General features: G+C 42.3%; 3 protein-coding genes across 4 annotated transcripts; 1 reads left to right on the top strand and 2 right to left on the bottom strand.

The window, feature by feature from the left end:
* Nucleotides 1-11102: 11102 nt before the first annotated feature.
* LOC306935526 (TLR adapter interacting with SLC15A4 on the lysosome) lies at nucleotides 11103-12185 on the bottom strand (the record flags this gene model as incomplete). The annotated part of the gene is made up of 1 exon (XM_079518627.1): nucleotides 11103-12185. The coding sequence occupies one exon, from the start codon at nucleotides 12183-12185 to the stop codon at nucleotides 11103-11105; it is 1083 nt and encodes a 360-aa protein (XP_079374753.1).
* A 2759-nt stretch (nucleotides 12186-14944) lies between these two features.
* Nucleotides 14945-17258, top strand: c9h13orf42 (chromosome 9 C13orf42 homolog). Its single transcript, XM_079518733.1, has 3 exons — nucleotides 14945-15450; nucleotides 16288-16432; nucleotides 16553-17258. The coding sequence occupies exons 1-3, from the start codon at nucleotides 15031-15033 to the stop codon at nucleotides 16819-16821; spliced, it is 834 nt and encodes a 277-aa protein (XP_079374859.1). The 5' UTR covers nucleotides 14945-15030; the 3' UTR covers nucleotides 16822-17258.
* Nucleotides 17259-17378: 120 nt separating this feature from the next.
* Nucleotides 17379-24350, bottom strand: rnaseh2b (ribonuclease H2, subunit B). Of its 2 annotated transcripts, none has more exons than XM_079518732.1 (11): nucleotides 24151-24350; nucleotides 23787-23858; nucleotides 22517-22624; nucleotides 21793-21869; nucleotides 20725-20839; nucleotides 20568-20632; nucleotides 19647-19746; nucleotides 19127-19208; nucleotides 18982-19030; nucleotides 18314-18388; nucleotides 17379-17562 (listed from the first exon to the last, which is right to left on the bottom strand). In XM_079518732.1, exons 1-11 carry the CDS (start codon nucleotides 24212-24214, stop codon nucleotides 17452-17454), a joined length of 918 nt encoding a protein of 305 aa, XP_079374858.1. In that variant the 5' UTR covers nucleotides 24215-24350; the 3' UTR covers nucleotides 17379-17451. The 2 variants fall into 2 exon arrangements, with proteins under 2 accessions (XP_079374858.1, XP_079374857.1); XM_079518731.1 differs by having other exon boundaries at nucleotides 18314-18391; nucleotides 24151-24347.
* Nucleotides 24351-26069: the final 1719 nt, after the last annotated feature.

Below are 26069 nucleotides of genomic sequence, written 5' to 3'. Positions count from 1 at the left end.
AGGTTTTTAAAACGGGGTAGACATACAGGCGGAGACCTTTTTTTGAAGTGTTTAATTGCATCCAATTACAAATGTCATAACAATTTATATGGCTGAAACGGATTGTGAAAAGTAATGCAACTTCAAAATACCGGTATGTTAATTACTTGTCTGAGAGTCTGACTCTTGAAAGAATTAAATACTGGCAGTATACACTTTTATATATGTGTACTATACGATATTACTGTACACACAGTCAAGGAAATATGGCACTAAGTGCTGGTGAAATGAGTGAGTGAGTGAGGAGGAGGCAAGTAGGAGTTGGGGGGGGGGGGGGGGGAGCGTTGCTGTTGTAATGTCCTTGTTGTGGATGTACTGTGTGTTGAACATGTCCCACTGGGATGTGAGCTAATTAGCCAAGGTTGAGTGGGACACGGGGGAGGGGGTGGTGGTGGTGATGGGGGTAACATGTAGGGAGGGAGAGAGAGAGAGAGAGAGAGAGAGAGGCTGCCAAGGTCAAACCCATAAGTCTGCATAGGCTACTGAATCCATACAGCACAATAGTCCCCTAGAATCCATTCAACTTAGTTCATTCCATTAAGGTTCCTTCCATGCCAAAAAAAAAAAACCCTTTCTCACTTTCCCCTTAAGTATAACACCCCGTGCACTCTCTGGCTTAAATAAACACTCCACATTTCCCATTCTGTTTGGCAACATAACCAAGATATTTACAGTCGCGGTGGATTTATTGAGGCAGTATAACGTCTAGAACACACATTAAGACAAAACAGAAATAAAAATGCAGAATGCCTCACCTGTCTCCTAAACAGTATACAACATATCACATTTACTCGTCTCCATCCCTCAATTCTCTCTGCCCCTCTTCTTGCCCTTTCCCTCCCATGCCTGTCCTTGCTGATCTATTTATCTTATGTAAAACATATGTCATATGTCAAATATAACTTTTTTTTTCATGTGTAAAGCTATTGGAGAAAAACACACACGTGCAAATACACATACAAGCTCATGCATTACATTACCCCTTATCTATATGTGTATGTCTGCATGTGTGTTTGTGCGTGCGTACAGTACATGCATGTGTGTGCGCGTGCGTGCGTGCGTGCGTGCGTGTGTGCGTGCGTGTTCCGTTTTGGAAGGGAGGAGGGCTACTCAGTGAAATATGAAATAGCTGGTGATAATTTATGTCCCTCCTATATCTCATTCTTTATTGGTCTCACGGTGACTACAGTATGAATATTTTGCCTTTGAGCGTATCGAGGACAGGGTCATGTTTGCATAAGGAGGTAAATTATGACACTAATAACAATGTTGCTGTGCCAGGAGGAGACTGTCTTGGAGAGGAGGAGGGGGGGAGGGAAGGGAACCGGGAGAGCTAGGGGGAAGAGATAGAGAGAGAATGGAGATGAGGCTGGTTAGAATGTGAGATAGTGAATACCTGACACTCCCCTACATACCTGGAGAAAGTTGAGAGAACAGGAGAGAAACTTGAGCTAACAATGGAAGTGAAGGACACGCTGCATTTCAAAGTGAAGGACATTCAGGTACGGATTTACTTCATCTCTCCCACCGATAACAGCAACAGAGAAGAAAAACTGATTTGGCATTGTCCATTTATCAATTGTATATCGCTCCGTCTCCCCTGTCCAAAACTTTCCCGGTTTTAAGTTTTTGCAAAAACAAACCCTGCTACACGTACAGCATACATAACAATGACCACAACGTGAGGGTTTGTTTGTAAATCACTACCAGGATATGAGTCATGGTGCGTTGGATGAAGTGAGTAATACACAGTGTTTGCTTCCCAACCAATACAAGACAGAATGTGCAAGGCCTTGAGCAGCCACTCTTTCATTATTGTACTTGAACATATTGCTCTTGTTTTGAAGGGCTGTGTACGCCATACTAATCCTACAGCCAACATATTATCCAAAAACAAAACAAGAAATGCAGAGGAAAGGATTATGCAGTTCTAATTGAAATGCAATGGTGTTTTTTACTATGCTATTTCAAAGGATCAAAGGCTCACAGGGAATTTGAACTTGAAGATCAGAGACAAGTTAATGACCAAATTACTGAAAGAACCTCATGCCATGCAAGGACTGGCATGGTTTGCAACTAAGTGCAATAAAGCAAACAACAACATTGTGCTATCTGCTCTGGTAATATACAGTACAGTTGGTTATGTGGATTTGTACTTCCGAGGAGGTTATGTGGGACAACAAATACTAATTGCATTCATATATGAATAATTAATAATGGATTGCATTTTCATAGCGCTTTTCTATGCACTACGTGCTTCCTCAAAGCGCTTTACAATGTTCCATTCATTCATACATTGGGAGGTGAAGCGGCGAACAGTCAACGCCAGCGTCCTCACTTACCACATTCACGCACCAACGGTGTCAAGTACATTTATGTACATCAAGCCACCTCATGCTATACAGAAACACCACCAGATACAGTAGGCTCCTGACCTATATGCTCCACATGGCTCGTATATTTTACTTAGGCTACTTAAGTCAAATGACATCATTCAAAGAAGGACAGTGGCTCTGTGACATCCCCTCTGACTCCATCTGCTGGTCTGTTTTCTTTGTTGCTTCCTTATATGTTGTACATTTGTATGTAGCGGATAGGAGACATAGGCCAGTCAATCTAAGTCAATCTGACCCAAAAGAAATTGCAATAGTAATCGTTCAAGGTTTATTATGATCCTTAGGGTCATCCTAATAACATATTAAAAATTGATTATTATATAAATTGTGGATCATGGTAAATTCAGGGGTTGAACATTGGGGTACCATTAAAAACCTATATAAGGCAAACATTTCAAATTTGAATTATGCTTTAAGTAGCATGTGACATGTCAAACTAGGGGTTATTCGTGATTCTGAACCCATTCCAAGCATTAGTTTTGCACAAAAAACACTCCTTGTGCTCAATTCGGCCATAACCACTTTAATTAATGTGATGACCTCATCTCATTTGTGAACACGGCTATGGCCGTTTTTAGCCGAAGGAGTGTTTTTCGTGCAAAACGAATGCTTGGAATGGGTTCAGAATCACGAATAACCCCTAGTTTGACATGTCACATGCTATACTTAAAGCATAATTCAAATTTGAAATGTTTGCCTTTAAAAAGAATCTTGAACAATTACTATTGTAATTTCTTTTGGGTCAAATCTTAGATTGACTGGCCTAACAGGGCATTTATAGGATTCCCCAGGGCCTGGTGCATCCCATATTTAAGCTGGAGCACGCAGTCATATCTCGTTCTCATGCAGTACTGCATATATATATATCTTCTCAGTGTGTTTGTTGCAGTGACCTCACTCACTATTTATAGATTACATTATTTATTCTACTCAAAACCTTGGTGTCTATAGTCTTTCATACTTTCACCTAGAAACGGCATTCAAACCTTAAAATATTCAGTGTATTGTGGACTCTGCTTGTAGGCTACTTTATACTTTGAAATGCTTTGTTTTTGAAATATTCAACTTTCTCAACTGTTTTCTCAACCTTTTTTGTGCCAGCTAGTACGTGCCCCGATCCAATATCCAGGTCCCTACTTCATGCCCCCGGCCCAGACCCAATTAAAATGTAAGCTAAGCTTTATTTGTATTGTGTGTTGTGTTGCTTATACAATTTAGAAAACATCTCATTGATTAAACTGGATTGTTAGTATGGAATTATTCTAATCACCATAGAATAGATAACAGATAGATAACAAACAGGTGAGCACCATAAAAAGCCCCATAGAAAACATGTAAGCACCATAGACTAGGCCTAGTATGCACCACACAGATAACAGACCTGTAAGCACAACAGAAAACATGCAGGTAATGACCATATACAACAGGTAAGCGCCATAGTAAGCACTAACGGTGACAGAGAAACACCGTACGCGCCTGAGCCACAGCTAGCCTAAGATTTATAGAGTCTCTCGTAGATGTATTTTTTGATCGATTCTGACATTTTCAATCTACGAGAGTCTAAGGCCTGACTCACACCTTCGCAACAGATTGATGTATAGCTGATGCATGAGACTTATTGACTGATGCAAGCTCACAATGCATTTCCAATGGGAGTCACATGGTTTAACACAACATTTGTGGGCAGTCGAAACACAGCCGAAAGCCGTACAACACAAATGTTGTGTCAAACCATGTGACTTCCATTGGAAATGCATTGGGGCAAGACGTAAACAAACCCTTTCTTTACATCTAGCACACATCAATGTTGTATGCTAGATGCGAAGGTGTGAGTCAGGCCTTAGGCTTCATTCCCCTGAGCCTACTGGACACGGGACACCAGCTGGTACCGTAGGGCTCCGGTTCAAATGCAAAATATAAGGTGCTTACCCTGATGCCCCAAATGTTAGAGAATCCTACACAGTGTGTTTGCAATAGTATTAATCCGTAGTTTTCAATAAAGAAGTGTTTTAGTCCCGTAAGTGGCTGATTCTGTTGGAAGTTCCCAATGGCGGTAGTGAGCGAAAAGGCCAAAAAAAAGGAATAATAGGAATAATAACCACAAAAGACAGCAAAAAACGGGGGGGGGGGGGGGGGGGATCACAAAACCTTGCACAAGTGTGCATGCAATAAAAATACATCTACGAGTCTAAATATCAGGCTAGCTGTGGCTCCACTATCATCGCTAGAGCCAGAGGCAGCACGTGCTCCTGCTGCCAACTATTGCCCGTTAGAAGCGACTTCTATTTCCAGTATGATTACAAAATAAAACTTGAACAAAAAAACTCTTGTTTTGAAATGCACACCACTTTGATAGGAAATTAATGACTATGAGGCTCCTTGACACATTTGCCAAGCCTACATTCGTAAAAACAACATGGAGGAGTCATGGTTGGACGCAATGGATCGGATGGAATATAAAGTTAACACAAGACTTACGGTTAATATTTTTCATGCTCTGTAACCAAGACAATGTAGGCCTCATCCTGTGCAGAAAGCAAGCAGCACTGGGTAAGTATGTAGGCCTACTAGAAAATATTAGATGGGCTACTGCTAAGCAGCCACTGCCAGCCAGGCAGGCTATATGTGTCTGTTTTGCTCTGATTTCTGAAATTATTTTAATTCATGATGTGAATGTTCATTAGCCTATCAATGCTTGTAAGCCCGCAACATGGGCCTTTTAAGCGAATTTCAAGTACTCATTAGCACCCAAATGCTAATGTGAGGCCCATTACTGTGTTTCTGAGCATAGGCTCCAATAACACTCAATCAAAACATGATACCTTTCAGCTTGGAAATATTTTCAAAGGGAAGGTCCTCACCCATGCACAGACTATATAGAGTGCATCACATCCTGAATTATATATCTAAGGAAAACACAGGCATCATTGTTTTGTTTGGTTTTGACAAGTTATTATCTCGAAACAGAACATCAACGATTATTCTTTCCTACAACTTGAAGAACTGTCGTTTAGTGAGAATTATTCACATGATTCCTGCTGCATCACACGTTAAGAATAAGTAGGAAATCTACCGATTCTGTGCTACAATAGTGCTACATTATAAATGTTTTTTTTTGTGGCTTCCGCCTTTATTTTATATATTTTATGGAGGGACAGACAGTAGGCTGACAGGAAATGGGGAGAAAGATGGGGGGGGTGACGTGCAGTAAAGGCCGTCGGGATCGGGAGTCGAACCCGCGGCACACTGCCAGACTGGATTACCAGCCAAGGTGCCTGGACCGCTGAGCCACGGCCCAGAATAGTGCTACATTAACTTGTACTCTTTTAAACCACACCTCTATTTCTTATATGGAATATAAGATATAATATGTTAAAAGAAAAAATGAGAAACAAGTGAGGACAAGAAAAAAAATCTGCTTTTAAAGCACGCATGTACGTATGTCCTCCACATCCACATACTAGGCAATGTGTGGGGTGATATATAGCCATGCATTATCACATTATGTTCCCCAGCTCTTGGGGAGCCAGATCCTAGCTGCCCCGCTGTCTCTCAAGGTCTCTCTCTCTCTGTCGGCTCCTGCTCAGCCAAGGTCAGCACACTCCGCCACAGGCTCCATGCAACCTTGAGCCGCTGACTGACCGGGAAATAGTGTGTTCTCCCGTTCCACCCGCCTACGTGTCCCAGTGTCAATCAGACGGATGCAAAGCAGAGCTGCCATGAAAGGGTTCCAGGCACGCTGCTGCTGCTGCTTCAACACAGGTCAGTCACCCCAATGGAAGGTAACCGTAAGGAGGAACCTTCTCAGCTCCTGAACCAGGTACGTGCACACATAGACATCAAAGGGGGCTTCAGTTCAGACCCCTGCCCTTTTACCCGTCTGTACAACAACTGCCCTCTCCAGACCACGAATGCAGCATTTGCTACGGTGGAAGAAATGCAAATGCCACTCCTTTCCATTCCAATGCCGGAGGGCAGCATTCAGGAGAATTGCTTTTTTCCGAAGTCTCCTGAACTCGAACACAGCATTTTGCAAATTTCTTTAGAAATCCATGTCGTTACACCGCATCTCCACTAGCTAAAGAGTGCTGGGTTGCCCCCCGAAAATAGCTGATCTACAAGCTTTCAACGCGTCGCAGCACGACGTGTTGTGAGCTTGTAGATCTGCCATTTTCACTATTTTTGTCCAAAAGTGCCCTCTCTTATGGGATTTCAGCCCCTGCCTCTCTAACACTCTCTGCACGTCCCAGTACAGTAACTAAGAGTGTCATATTAAACCGATACACATGCATCGGTTATACTTGGCGTTAATTTATCTCTGACAGTCAAAATGTCAAAGTAACACTGAGGATGTGTACTACTTGTAGATATGCTATTTTCCAGGGCGAATGTCTGTCTAATTTCTGTTTTGGGTCACAGGCTAAAACGTTTGTGGACCACCGTTCTATAGCTTGCCCAGATCGAGGCCCAGAGGGATGCAAACAATGCACTCCCTCAGCGAGCTCCACTGAAGGAGCCCTGTGTGAGTGACATCCTCTGACCCCGTTTTGTAGACATGTACTGTATATCTATTATTGTTTTAGTGTTATTGTTGATATAGCTATGTTGTCACGATGATGAATTGAGTACAATGGAACTGCTAATAAAGTATTCCATCAATCAGTCAATCAGTATATTGGTTGCAAGCATAACTCACCATTGTTTGGAACGCGGTTATTGTGAAAATGTAGTTGGCTTGCAAAATGGCCCCATTTTGATTGATTGATTGATTGATTGAAGAATTTATTAACAGTTTGCAGAATTACAGTACATTTCAAGCACAAACTCAATACAAAGGCTGTTAACTGTGAGTGGACGACCCAATTAAGCATTACACTTGTTTCCAACAGGGTCCACCATGTTCAAATCATCAAAACATTTAGAGACGTACAAATAGACACTTCTATAGACAGAACAGGAATTCATCAAAAAGGAGGTAAAAAGGGAAAAGAAATATATACAGTGAGGGGAAAAAAGGGGGGGGCGGGGGGGGGGATTCAGATTTTACGGGGGCCAGTTTCGAATTGCAGCCATCCGTAGGTGCCCTTTGAGAGCGGTTTTGAAGGAGTCAAGGGATTCGCATGTCTTAATGACAGTTGGTAGGGCGTTCCACATTTTGGTGGCATAGGAGCGAAAATAATTTAGTCCCTTGTTTGTGCCGAATCTGGGTTGTACATGGTTCGTTGCACTCCCTCTGGTGTTGTGGGTGTGGACTTCGTTAACATTAAGGAAGTATCTAGACAGGTACATGGGTATCTTGGTGGTGTATCGAATCTTGTGGACCAGACCCATTGCAAGTTGCTGTACTCTGTCGTCGACCCTAAGCCATTCCAGCCTGTCGAAGTGGGCAGGGGTGAGGTGGGTTCGGGGGGCTAGATCAAGTAGGAGCCTGACCAGTTTGTTTTGGGAAGTCTGGAGCCTGGTTTTAAGGGCCTTTGAGGTGCTGTGGTACCAGGAGGTGCATGCATAGTCAAAGAAACCCTGTACAAGGGCTCCTGTTAAGGTCTTCAAGGTGTTTTTGTTGACCAGTGAGGAGATCCTGTAGAGGAATCTTGTTCTATGGTTGACTTTTTTGATTACGTTGGTGGCCATTTTATCACCGGAAAGATTAGCCTCCAGGATGGAACCTAGGTCCTAGAGATATACCAGCCACTGTGGTTAATGGTTTCTAGACAAATACCAGAGAATTATAGATGTGCAGATAGCCACATGCAGTGAAGACTATTTATTTTTAAAGTACAAGGTTTTGCAATGAACAATGAAACTAGTGAACATCACATAAATGGTGTTCTTCTTGTGATCTCTAATCCAGCATAAAACTGAGCAAACTGTTATTTACCAAATGTCGTAAATGCTGTGAGGTTTCTTAATTAGACCATCACATATAGGAGGAGACAATGAGACAAGGACAGGAACATATACTGTAAGTAAGTAAGCCATCGCACAATGTCAGTCACAGAATGGTACAGACCATTAAGTCATAATAGTCAGAGCCTGCGTGGCCTTGGGTTTGATATGAAATCCTGTCCTTGCCTCTGTCGACCTCCATGTTAAAAGCTCTTTGTGATGAGGAAATTACTTTATGAACTCCTGAAAGACACTCCAACGCACCAATTCAGGCTGAGGGATAGTTTCTTTTGTGCCTTCTGCTTCTTTCATTGGCCTTAGACTGTCTGGTTTCTGTCATAAAGAATAAACTTCTTCTCGCTAAAGAAAGGGAAAGCAATGAAATTAATTACTTTCTCACTGTGTTAAAATACTCTGTGATACATGAAGGACAGAGAGTCCTCTTGTCAATCTGTTAATCCACTGGTATAAAAAGCTAAAGAATCATACAGACTCATTCTGGTGGGGGACTAGTCGGAAAGTACAGTACCAATATTGCTGGCTTTGAATGCATAACGTACTGCGCCAATTCATGAAAAATGTGCGACAGCAGGCCATAGCTTTTTACCGACAAGCCCTCTCTCCAATATTCTCAACCTCTCCTGGAAAGGAGAGGCCTGTTTTTCATTTTCCCAAGGTCTGTGGAAATCAGTTTGTTTGAATATGCTCGCACAGTTTGGGCCGGGGTGGCGGGTGAATCATATTTATGCGCGAGTGTGTTTTTGTTTAGGTCTGTCAGGATTCGGGTTCCTTTAACATGGTACCTGGAATGTTCAATCCAGATAGAAGTCGAAATACTAAACATGTGTCTCTGTTGGCCTTGAGACTTCACAGGGCTCCGGCTGCGGAGCTCGGTTTTGTAAACACAGTTTCCTCTAGTGGCTCTCTGTTTGGACAGGAAACAAGGAAGCTGATCAAACACTGGACGCAGAAGGCCACGGCTGCACTGAGCCGGAATGGAGTGGTGGGTCTTTCAAAGGGCTCTAAATGGAGTGAAATGTGAAAAATAGCACGTCGCGTTTTGCTGTTCAGCTCCACTGATTTTCAACCCTGTCCTTTCTGCAGTACGTGTGCAATATGCTGGTGCGCACCTAAAAAATAATAACTCATCCAGTGCAAGAGATGAGATCCTTATCTTTTTTTTTTGGTACACTGTTTTTATATCATAACAGCACACATACAGCATGTAACGTTACATTTGGCATGATTAGTGCCTGCCTGGCTGCCGGTCTGTATTCTACTACAGATTTATGATGTGGTCTTGATGACATCGTAGATTAGAGGAACAGGGAGTCGGTGATAGGAACCATTAGGTGGATGGATTCAAGGTGGACGTGACGGAGAGTAAAGAGAGCTGCCTTGCAGAAAGTAGGAAAGATGAAGAGAGGAAGAAAGAGGAAATGAACGAGAGCGCCACAGAGGAAGTAAGTGTCATGTTGTGTGTCTATAAGAGGGGATGTATCTCGAGGGAGACGTTAAAGCATTAGTTAGGCGGGTTAATACGTTGAGTGACTATGCTCCCCTCTTGTGACAGGTTTACTGAACTGCAGATAACACACCACCCTCCCTGGGGGACATACAGCTACAGGGAGCTACAGGGAGATAAAAAATAAATATGATGTACATGTCTCTGCAATCATGTTTGAATATGACAGTTCGGTAAAACATTCTATGAAGCCCATGTCTATAATGTAGCCTATATTAATAAACATACTTATATAATGATCTGCTTTTAACCCCGTATAATTATAGTTATAAGCACTAATGAATACTCCTATTGCTTATAATAATCATCATCATAACTCTAAAGGAATGGACCCCAGGAAGGCTAGCAACACATGTGTACACGTTTTATATTCATTTATTTGTATATTACAAGGCTTAAGAGAATGATAGGAAAACCTTGTTGTCTACCATGTCACTTAATTACTTCATTGTCTTTATTACAGACAAAGCCAGAAAAAGAAGAAAATAGTGTGTACAAATAAATAAAATTAAAATAATTCCTGGTTACAAAGGAGAATCATATTCTATCATTTTCATACAAATTCCTTTCAAATGCGCCCCACAGGATAAAACTCTTTTTAACAGCAACTTGCATATCATAACTGAAATGAAGGCATGTCCGGTTACTGCAATACGAACCTTCTTTATGTCTGTCTTAATAAAGTGGCAGATGCTCTTACTTTATGCGGCCATAGCATAGACTCCATAGCAGGGTCTAGTACAGGGATGGGCAACGTTGATGATGGAGAGGGCCACTATATTTCCACACTCACTCCAGAGGGTCACATTGCATACTGTCGTAGCAAAAATAGCCAATCTACAAGCTCAAAACACGTCGCACTGCAGCGCGTTTTGAGCTTGTAGATCAGCTATTTTTGCTATTATCTGAATTGAAATCCTGAATTATTTCTTGCCATTTTTGCATTGCAATCCTGAAAATAACCTTTGTATTTCATTTCAAATGCATTTAGTTATAGTTATGTTAACTTGTTTAACAAATGTTTAACAAATCCAAATATATTGGACACAAAAAAAGACAATAACATTTTAATACTAGTCATTAAGCTACTATTATAGACTGAAGTAATAAAAGTGGGATATGTTTGGAATTGTAACAGCTGAAATCAATAATATATCAGTATTCTGATATTAACCTGCGAGCCACATTAAGTGAAGGTGGGGGCCGCATGTGGCCCCCGGGCCACCAGTTGCCCATGGTCTAGTTAGTAAGTAGCATCAGACAACGTCAGGGAGATCAGATGAGTTGAGAGTTCCTGGACTTTGAGGTCGTCCTTCATCAGTGTGAACTGTGTGCAGATCCCTGGAGGCGTCATTGGAGATCTGCAGAATGGGAGTGCTGATCTCAGTGGACTGCATGTCGCTGGCCACGCGCAGCAGGCAGCTGAGGACCATGTCTTTGGCCATTCCCGCCTCCAGGTTCCCTTCCCGGCTCAGCTGCAACGTGATCTGGTCCAGGCTGGTCAGGACCAGCTCAGAGCCCAGCAGAGGGCAAACCACCGGGCCTGCGTCGGAGCCAGAACCACTACCACCCGCCTCCCTGGCCATGTTCTCCAGCATGTACTGCCGGTAGAGGTCCAAGAGTTTGTGCTCCAGATAGCGGTTGAGCAAGGAGTTGGAGAAGGGCCCTTCGCACCCCTGAAACAAAAAGCTCCGGTCTCTGCCGCTCCCGCCGGTCCTCCGGGTCGAGCCTCTTCTAAGTGGACACAGAGGCCCGCCCTGAGAGACCTGTCCCGGGGGAGAATCCTCCGCCGCTAGGGGGACGTCGCAAGAGTGCAGGAAGGGACCGGCGGGCTGGCTTTCGGAGCAGAGCAAGAGCTCACCGTTGTTGGCAGAAAGAGGCAGCACGTGGTCGCCTCCGATGTGGAGGTCGCTGTAGTTTTGACAGATGCTCTGGCAGAAGGAGGGCACCAGGAAGGGAACATCGCCAGTACTGGAGCAAGCCTGGCCTGCAGGGATCTCCATCTCCAGAGAGATCCGTCTACCCAGCAGGTCTCTCCCTCCTAGATCCTGGGTCTGCAAAGGCAAAATATCTGACTCGGTTGGGGTTCTCCCCTCGGAGCGCCAGCGGTTGTTGTGGGATACACCTGGGAGTTGAGAGCAATCTCTATCGCCTGTCTGCTCGGTGGAAGTGTGGTGGATGACTTGAGAGTGACAGACGGGGGCTGGCATTAGGGAGGCAGTGGCTCTTTGTGTCCCACTACTGGTGGCACTCTGGGGGAGTCCATCGTGAGGGAGGGGGTCCTCTTCTTCCTCCAGTCCACCGTAGGTCATGCTCCACAGTCTACTCTCACAAAGCATAGCTGAAACAGGGGGGAGGCATACTTTGGTTAGACATAGCATTGGTTAGACATAGCATTGGTCCGACTGGATTAAGGTTGGTGAGGGGTGCGTTTAACCCATTGATGCCTGAGGCCGAATCTGGGAACGCCTTCTAGGGCCTGACCTAAGGTTTCTGAAAACCTTAAAATTTTGATTCATTATTTTTTCAAAATCAGTTTAACCACTTTAACGATACTGTAAATCAAATAGCTGATCTACATGCAACTGATGCAAGACCTTGTGAACTTGTAATAGGCTAGTATTTTTAAAAGAATCTTGCAAAATAAATTGAAACATTTAACAACACAAATCTTGTATGAGGGTCCCCGGCACACAATATGAGATGGAAGTCCACAGCCAAATACATATTAATTTGGGGGACCAAGTTTGAGAACCACTGTTCTAAATGGCAAACTCACTACTCAGGGTTTGCTTAACTCTGAGAATTATGTTGGTCCATCTTTACACTTGAGTTATGCTAAAACGGAGGATTTTGCTGTAGTATCCTTTTAAAATTAATGAAATAAAATGCATTAAAATTCCCATTTCTTATATAAAATATATTTTCACCAAAGTATATCATTCCCTACCTTGGAAAGCCACCACTACTTCCAGTATGCCAGATTCCCACGATTTTCAGCTCAAAGGAGGAAAGTTTTTTTTCGTTTTCTCTCAATAATATCTTGATAGCTTACTCAAATATCTTGAATGGGATACTCAGATACTCAGTTTTATACCAACCAAAGAGGAAGTGAGAATGTCAGCCCCCCACCCTATATGCAAATTCAAGGCTGACACAGATGTGGTGCATTTATAGATATAGATACTAGACCGGTGCCCGGCTGTAGAGTACCGAGTCGGTAACAATGGAAGTTGGAGATCCATGGCCTACCCGGCTATGCAATACCCGTTATACCCGTGTCAGAGTACCCGTTCCACCCATCTGTCTGTGTCCCTTTTATGCCCATATATGGAGATTTCTGTATCTGTCTGGAGCCTGGGCAGGGGCCCTGGCTAGAGCCCGGGCAGAGGCCTTTTGTGGCGGTTCTGGACAACCATGGGTCCGACCGACTCAACACCGGGCACTGCACTTCCTGTGGTGGTGTGGAACTTGTGTGTGTCGAATTTGAAGTCTGAAGACGTGGATTACAGACGCACGTACAGACTTGGTGCATTTATAGCTAGCTAGAAGATTAGATAGATAGATAGATAGATAGATAGATACAATTCTGAGGGTTTGGTTCATAGTCATGAAGTCCTAGATTTCCCTAGACTACAACCTTCTATTTTTTAACATGAAACTGTACGTTTTGTTTCTCTGCTACAGGGACAGGTGTGTGTGGTTTAAAAAGCAGAAAAGAAACTCAGATTCAAACGGAGAGGATCTGCATCCCAACTCAGAATCTACGGGTGGTTTCTTGTCTCTTCGTTTTCGGGTTTCGACAGATCAAGAAAAGAAAGTCAGCATTTTCTGTTTCAACAGAGTTCAAAGCTATTATTGTGAGTGCGACAGCCACTTGGAACATTTTTATCATCTTCTGGTTGGCAGAATAATTTACGTCTTTGTGCTATCCTGTACCCTCTGCACTGTTTACATCGCTGGTGCCAAAACAGTCACTTTATGCTTGCTCAGGGTGTTATGTTACAACTTAACGTTTCCTCTTTGAAATTGTACTCTTGGTCACAGCTCACATGAGCAGCCTGCTTTCACCTCAGGCCTGAAATGCCTAGTAGTTTCATTGGCTTGAAGGATTCACTTGAGCTGATAGTCTATAGGCCCCAGTTCTTTCTTCCATAAGCAGCTATACAAACTGCTTTAGTGTGTGTGTGTGTGTGTGTGTGTGTGTGTGTGTGTGTGCGTGCATGCGTGTAGCTGTGTTCTGTGAGTTTGCATTAATTTAGTACGTCATTCAAGCCATATGTAAATATGGCTAGTTGACTAGTAATTGTTGACTAGTAATTGGGCCACTCGGGCACAGGCCCAGTCAATTGAGATCTTGTCCTGTGTGTCTTTGTGTCAGCGTGTGTGTCAGTGTGTGTGTGTGTGTGTGAGAGTGTGCATGTGCGTGCGTAAATTAGTCTGTGATGGACATTTATGGAAACTTTGTTGGGCCTATAGGCTATCCCATGTCTGGAATGTTTCCGTGTTGCTACAGTGTTTGTCCTCAGGTTTGCTCTCTCCATTAAGGCGGGTTTGTCCAACAATAGAATGAAACCTTAGACTTTTCATTATTAATTAAGTGTGTAACCGTAGCCCCATATTACGAATAGGCCAGCATTATCCTATCTACGTTCATCACGTGCTATATTGAGTAGCCTATGTGGGCCTATGATATGATATACAAGTAGTTTCTTACAAATTAGCTCCATTGCCGATAAGAAGTAGCTGCTGAAAGTTTGATAGATTGCGGTGGACATTTTGGACAAAGATAAAAGTCTCCAGACGCCAGTCAGGATATGCGACACCGTGCTGCTGCTCAATAGTAATGACAGTAGAATGGGTATATGTTACCAACCCGTTGCTATGGTGCAACTCCCTTCGAACCCAAATAGCCTATACTGTTTCAGAACAGTCAGACATTTGTGTCAATCCGGCTTTTGCTTTTCCTGCCATTAGGCCTATACACCGTTTGAGACGCATGCCAGTTTCAGTACCATGGACAGCGGCGTTCTACATAGAGAGACTGCTAAGGTTTGACAGGATATTACTTATTTTGGGAACCAGGCACAGCCCCGAATAGGCTATGGATAAACTAGGGCATCGTTTGGATCACGAAAAACAAGGATAAGTCTGTTAATTCTGAGAGGATATACACGTATAGGAATGTTCAGGAAGATTAATAATGCGTTTCGTCCGAAACATCACGGACACATGGCCGGAGAGGGAGGCCTTCGGTCAGAGGAGGATTACCACAACGCCTGCACGGTCAGGTTGGTGCGCAGCACATCCATGCTCGTAGTGGGCGAGAAAACACACACGACAGTGGGTTCAACTTTAAAGAGGAGTAAAAGTTCAGTGAGTATCGAGTCAACCTTATACTATTACCAAAGACAAGAGGATCGGATATGGCTCTACTCTCAGCATCAGAACTGCTTAGAGTACTTGGAAGAACTTGTAGCTTTGAGACGGCAATACACAAAGAGTGTCATTAATCTACAAAGTCATGAGACCAAACTCACCAAAGCTACAGTTTCCGTGGTCAAGAAGAAAGCTGCACCCCCGCCACCCACAAAGGACGCACAGGTAGGCCAGTATAGCCTGGTACGGCACTTTGTGTGAATTGAATGAAATATCTCACCGGTCCCATTCCTCTAAGCCTGGACCTATTAAAGGACCACTTCACCACTTTTCAACCTATCTTCATATAATAGGTCCTCACTAATAGTCATGATAAAATGGTACAAATTTTTTTCTACTCAAGTCTGTGTCTCATAGGAGGGCTGTGGACAGTTCAGAAACCTGTCCACCAGTGACATCATCAGAATTCAAGCTAATATAAACTGCCGGCTTTCTAGTCCTGAAAAGTTGCAATGCGAAAATGGAAGCCATCGTTCTCCCGATAATACAAATCTAAACAGGTTTCTGAACTGCCCACAGCCCTCCTATGAGACAGACTGAGTAGAAAAGAATTGTGCAATTTTAGCATGATTATTAGTGAGGACCTATTATATGAAGTGCTGAAGTGGTCCTTTACCTTTCACCCATTTTCCACCTTATCTTCATATAACTGGTCCTATCCTCACTATAATGCTCATTGTATGATGGGAACACATCACTCTGCATGGCGGGCTATATCTATGCTGAAATAGAAGCCATTGTTCTTGCATTAATACAAAATAAAGTTTTATATCTGGTTTGAAAAGAGAAACCCTGCCTATTCCAATGATGTCACTGGTAGGCAGGTTTCTGAACTGTCCACAGGCCTCCTCTGAGACACAGTGAGTAGTCATCTTATAATGACCATTAGTGAGGATCAATTATATGAAGATAGATTTTTTTTAAAGAGTGATGTTGTCCTTTAAATAAACCGATATGAAATACCTAGTCTAAGCACAACCTTGTATGATTTGTAAAAACCAGAGATCAAGAGCCAAACCGTCTGCTCCGCCAATTCCCGACGAGGAGAACACTTTAGAGTTTCTTGACGCAGTCATCGCAAGCTGCGACCCTGAACCTACGCGCAAACCTCACGTGGATGACGGACACGCAGACGTAGACTTCATTGGTGAGTTTAACGCACCGCACGTCCAATTGGATAACATGCGTGTCAAATGTGTCACTTGATATGTTGTTTTGCCGTTTTATTAGTTGACGCCCCATTTCTGTTATCCCACAATCTCTTTAGTGGCCACAAGCTCCAGCGAGCATGACCTACACTCCAACTGGGTCTTGAGGGTTCCTCGGGTCACAGATCAATCCAAACAGAACACGACGCAGGTGTGTGCCAAGGACAATCTACCGAAGAAGAAACACTCTGTCGGGTCCACGAGTAGCCGCCTACGGCTCCAGAGGCACCCGATACACCTGCCCAAAGTAGTGGAGAGTGCATTCCAGACCCTTCGCTTCAAGCCCAAATTAAAGAAGAAATATAGTAAACTTGGTCAAGACATTTAAGTCCCACCAGCACCATGAAGCCTTTGTCGGCCTATTCTTTTTTTATTTGATTATTTCTTTATTTTTAAACAGATAAGAAATTGCTTGTTGGAACGGTTATTTGATTCCAAGATCGCAAGACGATCCCCCGTCCTCCGTTAAGAATAGGCTACTATCCCGTGTATTATTCAACAGCGCATTTTTTGATTCACCGGAAGAGTGGGGTTTTAAGAACAAGTGACAAGTGCAAATGTAGCATAGACTACATGTTATCTTTTGTCATTTTCAACTATTATTCCAATATACTTATTAAAACTGGGTACAAGGACTATAGTGTTGACTGAGCCACTGACAAACTGGTAATTCTGCTCAAGTCGTCTTAGCTTCACAAACGGGCAAAAAAGGCCATCAATGTCCAAACATGCAAAATACAAGTGATGTAAAACTTTGCACCAAAATTCAGCTGATTAACATGCCATTATTAATTTACCTTACAAGGGTGTACCCTACCATCTTTACTTTTACCAATTAATGCATCTCATTCAAACTGACTGAAGATTAAAAAAAAATACAATAAATACAGGTTCATTTCTTTATTACAAAATACATATACGCTAACACAAGGTCTACAAAACAGACTATACACAACGCTCATTTCTTTTCAGCTTTGACCTTGGGGCTGAAGAAGGATGACATAGACTTCATGCCAGTCTTGTCCACCTTCGCCAGACTTTTCTGAGCTGCAGTCATCTTCTTGGGCGGCTGAGAAAACGAAGAGAAAAGAAATCAATACCATAGCTGGTACCTCAACCTTGTGCAGACAGTGGAGAATTTATTACCATGAATGAACTTCATTTCAAACTGGGCAAAAGGAAGTTTTTACAAGGTGAATCCCTTTCGACCCATGTGTATTTTTAAATCTCTACAGACAATTCTGAAACTGCGTTCCAACTTCACCAACAATCAGTGAAGGTCGTCTGAAAAATTAATAAACGATGGAAAAAAAGTAGTAAACTTAACACATTTTGGGCAAGAACCCCTTTTGGTGTTTTAAGCATTGTTATACTTTAGCCATTGAAAAATAGCAGATCTACAAGCTCAGCGCGGCACTCGGTGCCGCGCTGAGCTTGTAGATCTGCTATTTTTTTTTAATCGTGAAAATGTGGCGCAAATCTTTGAATATATATTCTTTCAGAGCAAACGTTTTTAACTCAAATCTTTGCTTCTGAGGTGTCACTGGAACAACATATTTTCAGATGGGGGTCGGCGGCCAATTACAGATAATCTTGGGGGTCCTGACATGAAAATGTATGAGAACGACTGACATAGAAACAGGGTTTTTCAGAAAAAAAAATTTAGAAGACATTTGTAGAATCGTTCCCAGGTCAAAATGGGTTAAGCAGCAGATGACAGCAACAAGAAAGCATGTTTTCAATGCTGCACAAAGCCACAGGTTTTTCCTAACCATTCCCTGCTGCACATACAAAGAAGGCCCCTTTTTTTGCACACTCACTTTCCGACCAAACTCTGAACTGTTGAATTTGGTGTAGTCCTCTGCAGCCTCCACTGGCATGTCAGAAAGTTTCCGCTTCTGCCAGAGAAAGCAAGACATGTTCTTCCCATAAACTTAAAGAGCAACCAACAATCTCAATATAGAGAAACTAACAGGACAAAATAATTGCAATGCAAAAGTAGACACAGTAGGCCTAGAGAATGAGCGTATTCTATTCCAATAAACAGACTTTGCTCTATTACAGTGAAGCTTAAAGGAGAATTCCATGCTAGAAGGCTTTCTTACCTTTATTTGTAGTTATGTCCCCACCAAAGAGGTCCAGGTGTTATTTTGTGCAAAGGTGCATTATTGGCTATTTCCCCTACCATAAGCCCTCAATTAATTGAATGGGGCATTGGGGTGGGAAATAGCCAATAATGCACTTTTGCACAAAATAACACCTGGACCTCTTTGGTGGGGACGTAACAACTACAAATAAAGGTAAGAATGCCTTCTAGCATGGAATTCTCCTTTAATTTATACTTCACTGCACAAAACATCAGATTTTCAGCGAGAAACACCATTGTGTCACAAAGGTATAAAAGAAGAAAGGGAAGTGAAACAGTGGCGCAGAAAGCAGAAAGTGCACATGCAAAATATAAAAGTTTGCCTAAAAAGAGAATATATACCTTGGTAGGAGGCTCTATGTCCTTCTTTGGACTTAGGAGTTCTGGTAACCTTTTGTCAAATGAAAGGCATACAGTAATTAGTTTATCTTTTCATCCGTTAAATAACATTGGATGATATAAAGTGTTTATTGTTGGGTCAACATACTGCAAGTGTTTGAGGAGGGCTTTACTCAGGTCTTCATCGATGTACTCGGATATCAGGCCATGGGCATAGCGCAGATAATCCTCTGTATCAAAAAGAGAAAATAGCATGAAGGTAACTTAAACTGTATTCTGTTCATAATATCCTACATGACATCTGCCATAGAATTTGGTTGCATTTCATGAAAATGTATACCTGAAAAAGAAGGAATTGTTTGTGAATGTTTCACTACAGTACAGTACATAATACCTATAGTGCCATCTACTGGTCAAAGCCATATTTGCAGAATTAAAAAAATATTTTAAAAACCTGGCAAGGGAGCCCCATCCAGTGGAGCTAATCTTAAATTACTTAATAACCACTTGCACCCTGATTATCAATCATTACGGAAACATTCTCCGAAAATTGTCAAACATTCTGCAAATATCTATAGTTCTATACATATACGTATATGTTATTTAATAAGATAATGAATTTATATTTGAGAACCATCTTGCATAGTGATACGAGAAGCAGGAGTTACCATCCAGGGCCTCTTCCTTCACTCTGATGTATGTTGTGGACTTCACTCCCTCTCCCACAGAGATGTTACTCTTTCTCAGGGCTTTCACTGTCCTCTCCACCTGGAGAAAAATGAGCTCAAATGACGGATTTCTACAATTTCTATGGTTTTAACCCACTTGTTTCTCAGGGCTTTCACTGTCCTCTCCACCTGGAGAAAAATGAGCTCAAATGACGGATTTCTACAATTTCTATGGTTTTAACCCACTTGTTTCTCAGGTCACTTTAGATGACAGAACAGCTTCCTATAGAGTGTCACAGTCCTGCCCCCTTTCAGAACGACGAGGGACCCAGAAGAGAATTTCCCATGCATTTCTCCCATAGACGTTTCAAAAAGTATTTATTTAGAGACTCGTAAGCCTCAGACAAAGCCAACTCGGATCGTGACAAATTGTTGTTTTTCTTCTTTGTAATTATTTGTTCGGCCCAAAAATATTGTGTTTATTGTCATGATCCGAGTTGGCTCTGTCTGAGGCTTACAGATCTTTAAATAAATACTTTTTGAAACGTCTATGGGAGAAATGCATGGGAAATTATTTTCCGGGCCGCTCGTCGTTATGAAAGGGACGCTCTATAGGTTTCAAAATTTGATTCAATGTGAATTGTGAGGCTGAATTAGGCTGAATATGTTGTTAATATTTATATGTTGTTATGTACAACAGTGCAGTTGCTCAAATTAAACACACTGACGTACAGTAAACTAAATAACGCAGCTCCGATACAATTAATAATGGGTGTGTTAGATTTACGTGTGCCAATGTTACACACATTGACCGTAGTCAACAGTATTGTACCAATCTGTAGTTTTTAACCTGTACAGGAATGAAAACTACAAAATCAGCCATGCCCCTTTTAAAGGTTGAGAATGGTAATGAGCCCTTACCTTTTTCTTTAACCAGTCCAGTGTCTTCTCCTGGCTGTATCGGTGAAACTTCGAGCCTCCCACATCTGAATGTTAAAAGCATGAACATTTAAGTACGGACAAGGAACAGCATGTCAGTCTTTCTAGTTCATGATAGCGGCAATAATCATGCCCTGACCTTTCTCCTCTGCAATGTGGTGCAGGGAAACCAGACAGTGAGTGCTGCCGAGCAGCCTGGAGCAAGCAGGGAATTCCTCGTCCATTAGCACCTGGTCCATAGGCTGGAATCTCTCCTAGTCAAGAGCAGTAAAGAAAGCAAGTTTCATATTATCGAGAAACTAGGTGTTACTGTGTTAGTACCAGGTCAATAGAACTCCTGTCTTGTTATTGCCAGTTTGCCGGTACCCGCTATAGCAGGGGTTCTCAACGTTTTTGGCCGGGGACCCCCGGAAATGCTTTGGCAATGTCTCGGGACCCCCGCCCCGCCCCCTCCCGACCCCCAATATAAATTGACTGCTACAATAACCTTAAACCATTTTGGGCGGGAACCCCTTTTGGTGTTTTAAGCATTGTTATAATTTAGCTATTTAGCTATTTTTTTTTTTTTTTAATAATTTGGGGACCCCCTAAAATAATTTGGCGACCCCCCGAGGGGTCGCGACCCACGGGTTGAGAACCCCTGCGCTATAGCAGGGGTTCCCAAACTTGTGGTGCGCGAACGAACGCCCTCAAGGCAAGGGCAGTGGTTCCCAAACTTTTTCATGTCAAGGACCCCCAAATTGACAATGTTCATTTTACTCTGAGAGTGTACGAATGGAACCAAATTATTAACCCGTTAGGGTTCATTGGGTTCCATTTGTACACTCTCAAGAGTTACAGACCCATAAGGGTCCATTTGGTTCCTAACTATCATTTAGCTGGGGACCCCCTGGAACTCCCTCAAGGACGCCTGGGGGTCCCCGGATTTTAAAAGTGTGTGTTTGTATGCCACCTAATGGAATCCTGGGACTACACTATGCAAAGAGCCTAGTATAGAGGCGAACATTCGGCAAAAATAGACTTAGCGGATGTACAAGCTCACAATGCATTCTGTTGTGACACGTAGTGAGTGTGTAGATTGCATCTTTTTGGCGAAGAGAAGAGATAGGTATAGAGGGGGGAAAAGGAGGCGGGTCAAGTATAGGCCCCCCGGATAGTATATAGTGATATTGGTCAGTGCTAGAAAAAAAAGTGACCTATGACTTACCTCATTGCCAGCTTTCATCAAATAGGGTAAAATAAGATAGATGGGGTCCACTGGGGTAACATAGAGAAGTCTTCCATCTGTTACAATAAAAAATTAAAAAAAGGGTGGGTGATAATAAGAAAAGAAAACGTTATATTATTGAATTAATCTCAACTAGTTGCAACTTATTGTGTGTATGCAAGCACATAATTCACAATATATCGGCCACTGATATTTTATTCTCCAATAATTTCAATGGAATAATAATTGAATAATTACAACCAATAATATGGGGGTTTTATTAGCGGTGGTTTGGCAGGTTATGTAAACAAGCTGCTCCTGCTTTGGCATGACTCAATGAAAACATGATATGATGATGCAGCCGACCTAATGTACGATTCACCCAACCCATTATGTCAAATGAGCCATTGCAGTTCAGTATGATTTGGTGGGTTATGTCATGTAATAATAATCGTTACAGTTTTAGTTTTTCTTTCCTCATTACACAAAAAAGGTGGATTATAGTTATTATATTTATTCATCAAAACAAGCGTGCCATTATCGACCATGTTTGTACTGTATACCTGATCTGCTGCACTGATTCCACATTGACATGCTTTACCAACAGTTTACGTTATGTTTCATGTTCATGTTCTTTGTAATTATCAGACATTTACATAAATTTCATTTCTGTGATATATGAGAAAGAAATCATGTCATGTAACATAACATTCATGCGACAAACCTCTCTGTACAGTCTGCCCAATAAACCACGAGTGGAACTCTTCTTGAAAAGCTTTGACTTCGTACAGCTGCACATCACCACTACTGAACAGGTACAGAGACGCTGCGTCTGGAATGGTAGAGTAGAAGATGAACGTCATCACCGCTACTACTGAATACTGCATACCGCATGTTGAGATGCCAACAACACTATACATTTTCATTCGCAGACGTGGGTCATCAAACAGCTGTGTGTGTGTGTGTGTGTGTGTGTGTGTATGACGTGACGTGTGTGTAGCTGTGTTCTGTGAGAATTAATTTAGCACGTCATTCAAGCCATATAGGTGTAGCGTCCATTGGGTCAATTGAGATATTGTCCAACATTTTCCAGTCATGTTCTACAGTGTATCTTCCCTATATTTGTTGTTCATCAAAAGTAACGGTATACTAGTGAACTTCTTATTCCGAACTGTCTACACATTTTCTGTCTGCAATTTGCAGATGTCCTAGTCTGCACGAATAGGGGAAGGGAATCAACATCACGTCGTGATTCCCTTGTTTGACACTTTGAAGGTGCAAAGGCCCTAAAAACAAGGCTCCAGACCTCCCATAACAAACTGGTAAGATCAAACTGGTCTACAAGATTCGCTACACCACCAAGATACCCATGTACCTGTTTAAATATGTATTATGTTAACAAAGTCCACACCCACAACACCAGGAGTTCAACAAACCATGCCATCAAAATGTGGAACGCCCTACCAACAGCCATTAAGACAGTGACTCCTTCAAAACCGCTCTCAAAGGGCACCTACGGACGGCTGCAATTCGAAAGTAAAGTATGAGTTCCCCCCACCCCCCTTTTTCACATTACTGTATATATTTTTTCCCTGTTTACTACCTTTATGATGATCTTTCCCATTTGTCTTATATAGAAGTGTATATTTGTACATCTCCAAATGTTCTGATTAATTGAAAATGGTGGACCCTGTTGTAAACAAGTGTAATGCTTTATCATGGTGACACTCCACAGTAACAGTTTTTGTATTGAGTTGTGCTTTCGTTTGAAATGTACCTATTCTGCATACTGTTAATAAATTATAAATCAATCAATCAATGGCGCTTATTGGTCAAAAACCCGGATGTGTCACAAATAATTCTTATTTTGAAGTCCGCCGACCGGAAGTAACTACGTACGACTTGACATGCTGGATTCAAACTAATTTCCAAACAAACTCACAGCACGAACAGAACAGACTAACTGTGTAGTTAGTACTAGTGCAGCAACATACCTGTTGAGGGATTCCTCAGTCTCACGAATGCTGGGTCACTGTCATCATGTCCCTGTGTGTCAAAGGCAGAATCTGTGGAAATCACAACAAAGATCATTTCTAGCTAACCTAACGTGATTGCAAGGGGTAAGACAAGAAGAAGTGACACGCTAAAAACGAGCAAAGGACTGATATTACTGACTATACTGGCCAGTGGCCAGATGGGACATTACTAGCCTAAGATTTAGACTCTACGAGAGTCTAAATCTTAGGCTAGGACATTACGCCAAAATCTGATGAGCATAGTAGGGAACTTCAGAGCAACATCAGTGCTAAAGTAGCTATAGCTTAGCACAGCGTGCTTGGTTCATGCAGCTCAACCTACCCGCAGCGATAACAACCCAGCTCTCATTTTGTGTATTAGGCGTGTGCTTCTTTTTGGTAGTCATTTTATGATTTAAAAAATCCCCGAACGCACGTAGATCTATTTGCTACGATACGAACAACGAGGCGTGACAGTTAGTTGTGCGCAAATGTTTGTTTTTGGGAAGATAGTTTAGAATGCCATAGGCTGGGGGGACGGTCTTCTGTGATTCGCTTAGATGGTTGTTGTTGACAACAGACAGTGAAATACAAATATTGAAATTGACATTAACAATTTGATAATATGAAGTTGATGAATGCATCAGAGATTTGGAGCAGGCCGTGGAAAGCAACAAGAAGGTTTGTTTAATCAATGAAACAACAGCTATAGTAATAGTCCAGATGTTGCCCTAATTATATGGGGGTGGCCGACGAGCCAATCCTAGCGCGACAGACAGTCCCTCCTATGGGATTGGGATCTCTGACAAAACGAGATCAGAAAAGCGCGCGCTTATGGTCACCCTTGCTTTTAGACACCTCCTTTCAGCTTTCAGTGCATGTACAGTATAGTATAGTACAGTACGGGGGTGAGGGGTGCTACACGTACTGACCACTACTTTCTTTTTTAATTTATTGCCATTTTAATATAATTTGACAGGCAATTTGTTTCACACTACAAAATATGTATATTTATTTGATTTTTTCAGTTCATTTTTTTTAACCAAGTGTAAAAACAAAACATAGGAAACATTATACTATAAAGAACCATACATGTAGTCACATATACACAGCATTGCACACATACTGCACCCTAGCGATTCGATTATATGGAAATATAAAATACTAAATTAGTGTTTAAAAATAATTAGTTTCTGCACCTAGGCAAGCTGATGTGTTAAGTAGATTAGTAGAACATGCATGACACAATTCTGTCGTTATTATTGTTATTGTTCACCGTGCTGCAGGTGTGGTGGAACATTCCAAATATGACGTCAAATCTAAATGCAGTTCTACAATGAAGTCACTAGAGGACGCCCGAGAACTTTGAGAAGAATGGCGTGCATGGTGACTGACTGCCTGGTGAGTTACTTGCTTAACTGCCTTTATCATGGCATGGCCCCACGAAGTTAACGCTTTGTCACTTGTATTATACAATCCCGCCTGAATTCTTAGGGTTAGTAACATAGTAGTGTGAGACGAAAATGTGCCATTTTGCTCTCAGGTACAGTGTGGGTGATGACCAGTTGTCAATATTGGCGCAATGGCACACAACAGATTGGATGATCCATCTGTTCCCCCAGTAAGAGAACAAGGGCATCTCTCATCTCTCTCTCTCTCTCTCTCTCTCTCTCTCGCAGACACACACACACACACACACACACACACACACACACACACACACACACACACACACACACACGCAGTCACACACACACACACCATGCATGTCTCATGCAGGATATGACATTCAAGTCCCAGTTGGTTTTCTCTGACTCACTTGTTTTCTCTCTCCCTGCACTCACTGTGTGCATGCGCATTTTTGTGTCTGTTAATCCCCATCTGATGGGTTACATGAGTATGTGTCCCTCTCTGACGCTTAGTTGAATATCTTGTCATTTAGTCTATAACATCTTTTATTTTAATGTGTGTTCCCATTTACCCTTCACCTCACACATGCACACTAATATGCACCATGCAAGGCAACAACCTGCTCACCGGGAGCCTTCGGGGGTTCAGTTTCTTGCTCAAAGGACACTTTGGCACGAAGCCAGGAGGAGCCAGGGATCGAACCTGTGACCCTGCTGCCCTTGTAAAAAAGGCACAAATAGCACAGGCCATTAACACGTCTCTAATTAGCTTGTTTTTGCTAACAAACGGGGTAGGGTGTTGTGTTCATGGTGACAGAGCTTTGAAGCAGTGCCTCTCTATGGGGAGTATATC

The sequence above is a fragment of the Electrona antarctica genome (assembly GCF_951216825.1).
Source record: "Electrona antarctica genome assembly, chromosome: 13".
NCBI lineage: Eukaryota > Metazoa > Chordata > Actinopteri > Myctophiformes > Myctophidae > Electrona > Electrona antarctica.
The sequence above is the reverse complement of the archived record's forward strand: the minus strand, read 5'-3'. Positions and strand labels throughout refer to the sequence as shown.

Bases quoted from the DNA above. Each gene is read 5' to 3' on its own strand.
- rnaseh2b (XM_079518731.1), bottom strand. From the start codon at position 24,214: ATGACTACCAAAAAGAAGCACACGCCTAATACACAAAATGAGAGCTGG. The intron at 19,209-19,646 runs GTAACTCCTGCT...TTTTTGATACAG, and splicing joins GAAGGAAGAGGCCCTGGATG to AGGATTATCTGCGCTATGCC. The intron at 18,392-18,981 runs GTATATATTCTC...TTTCTCTGGCAG, and splicing joins ACATAGAGCCTCCTACCAAG to AAGCGGAAACTTTCTGACAT.
- c9h13orf42 (XM_079518733.1), top strand. From the start codon at position 15,031: ATGTTCAGGAAGATTAATAATGCGTTTCGTCCGAAACATCACGGACAC. The intron at 15,451-16,287 runs GTAGGCCAGTAT...TGTAAAAACCAG, and splicing joins CACCCACAAAGGACGCACAG to AGATCAAGAGCCAAACCGTC. The intron at 16,433-16,552 runs GTGAGTTTAACG...CAATCTCTTTAG, and splicing joins CGCAGACGTAGACTTCATTG to TGGCCACAAGCTCCAGCGAG.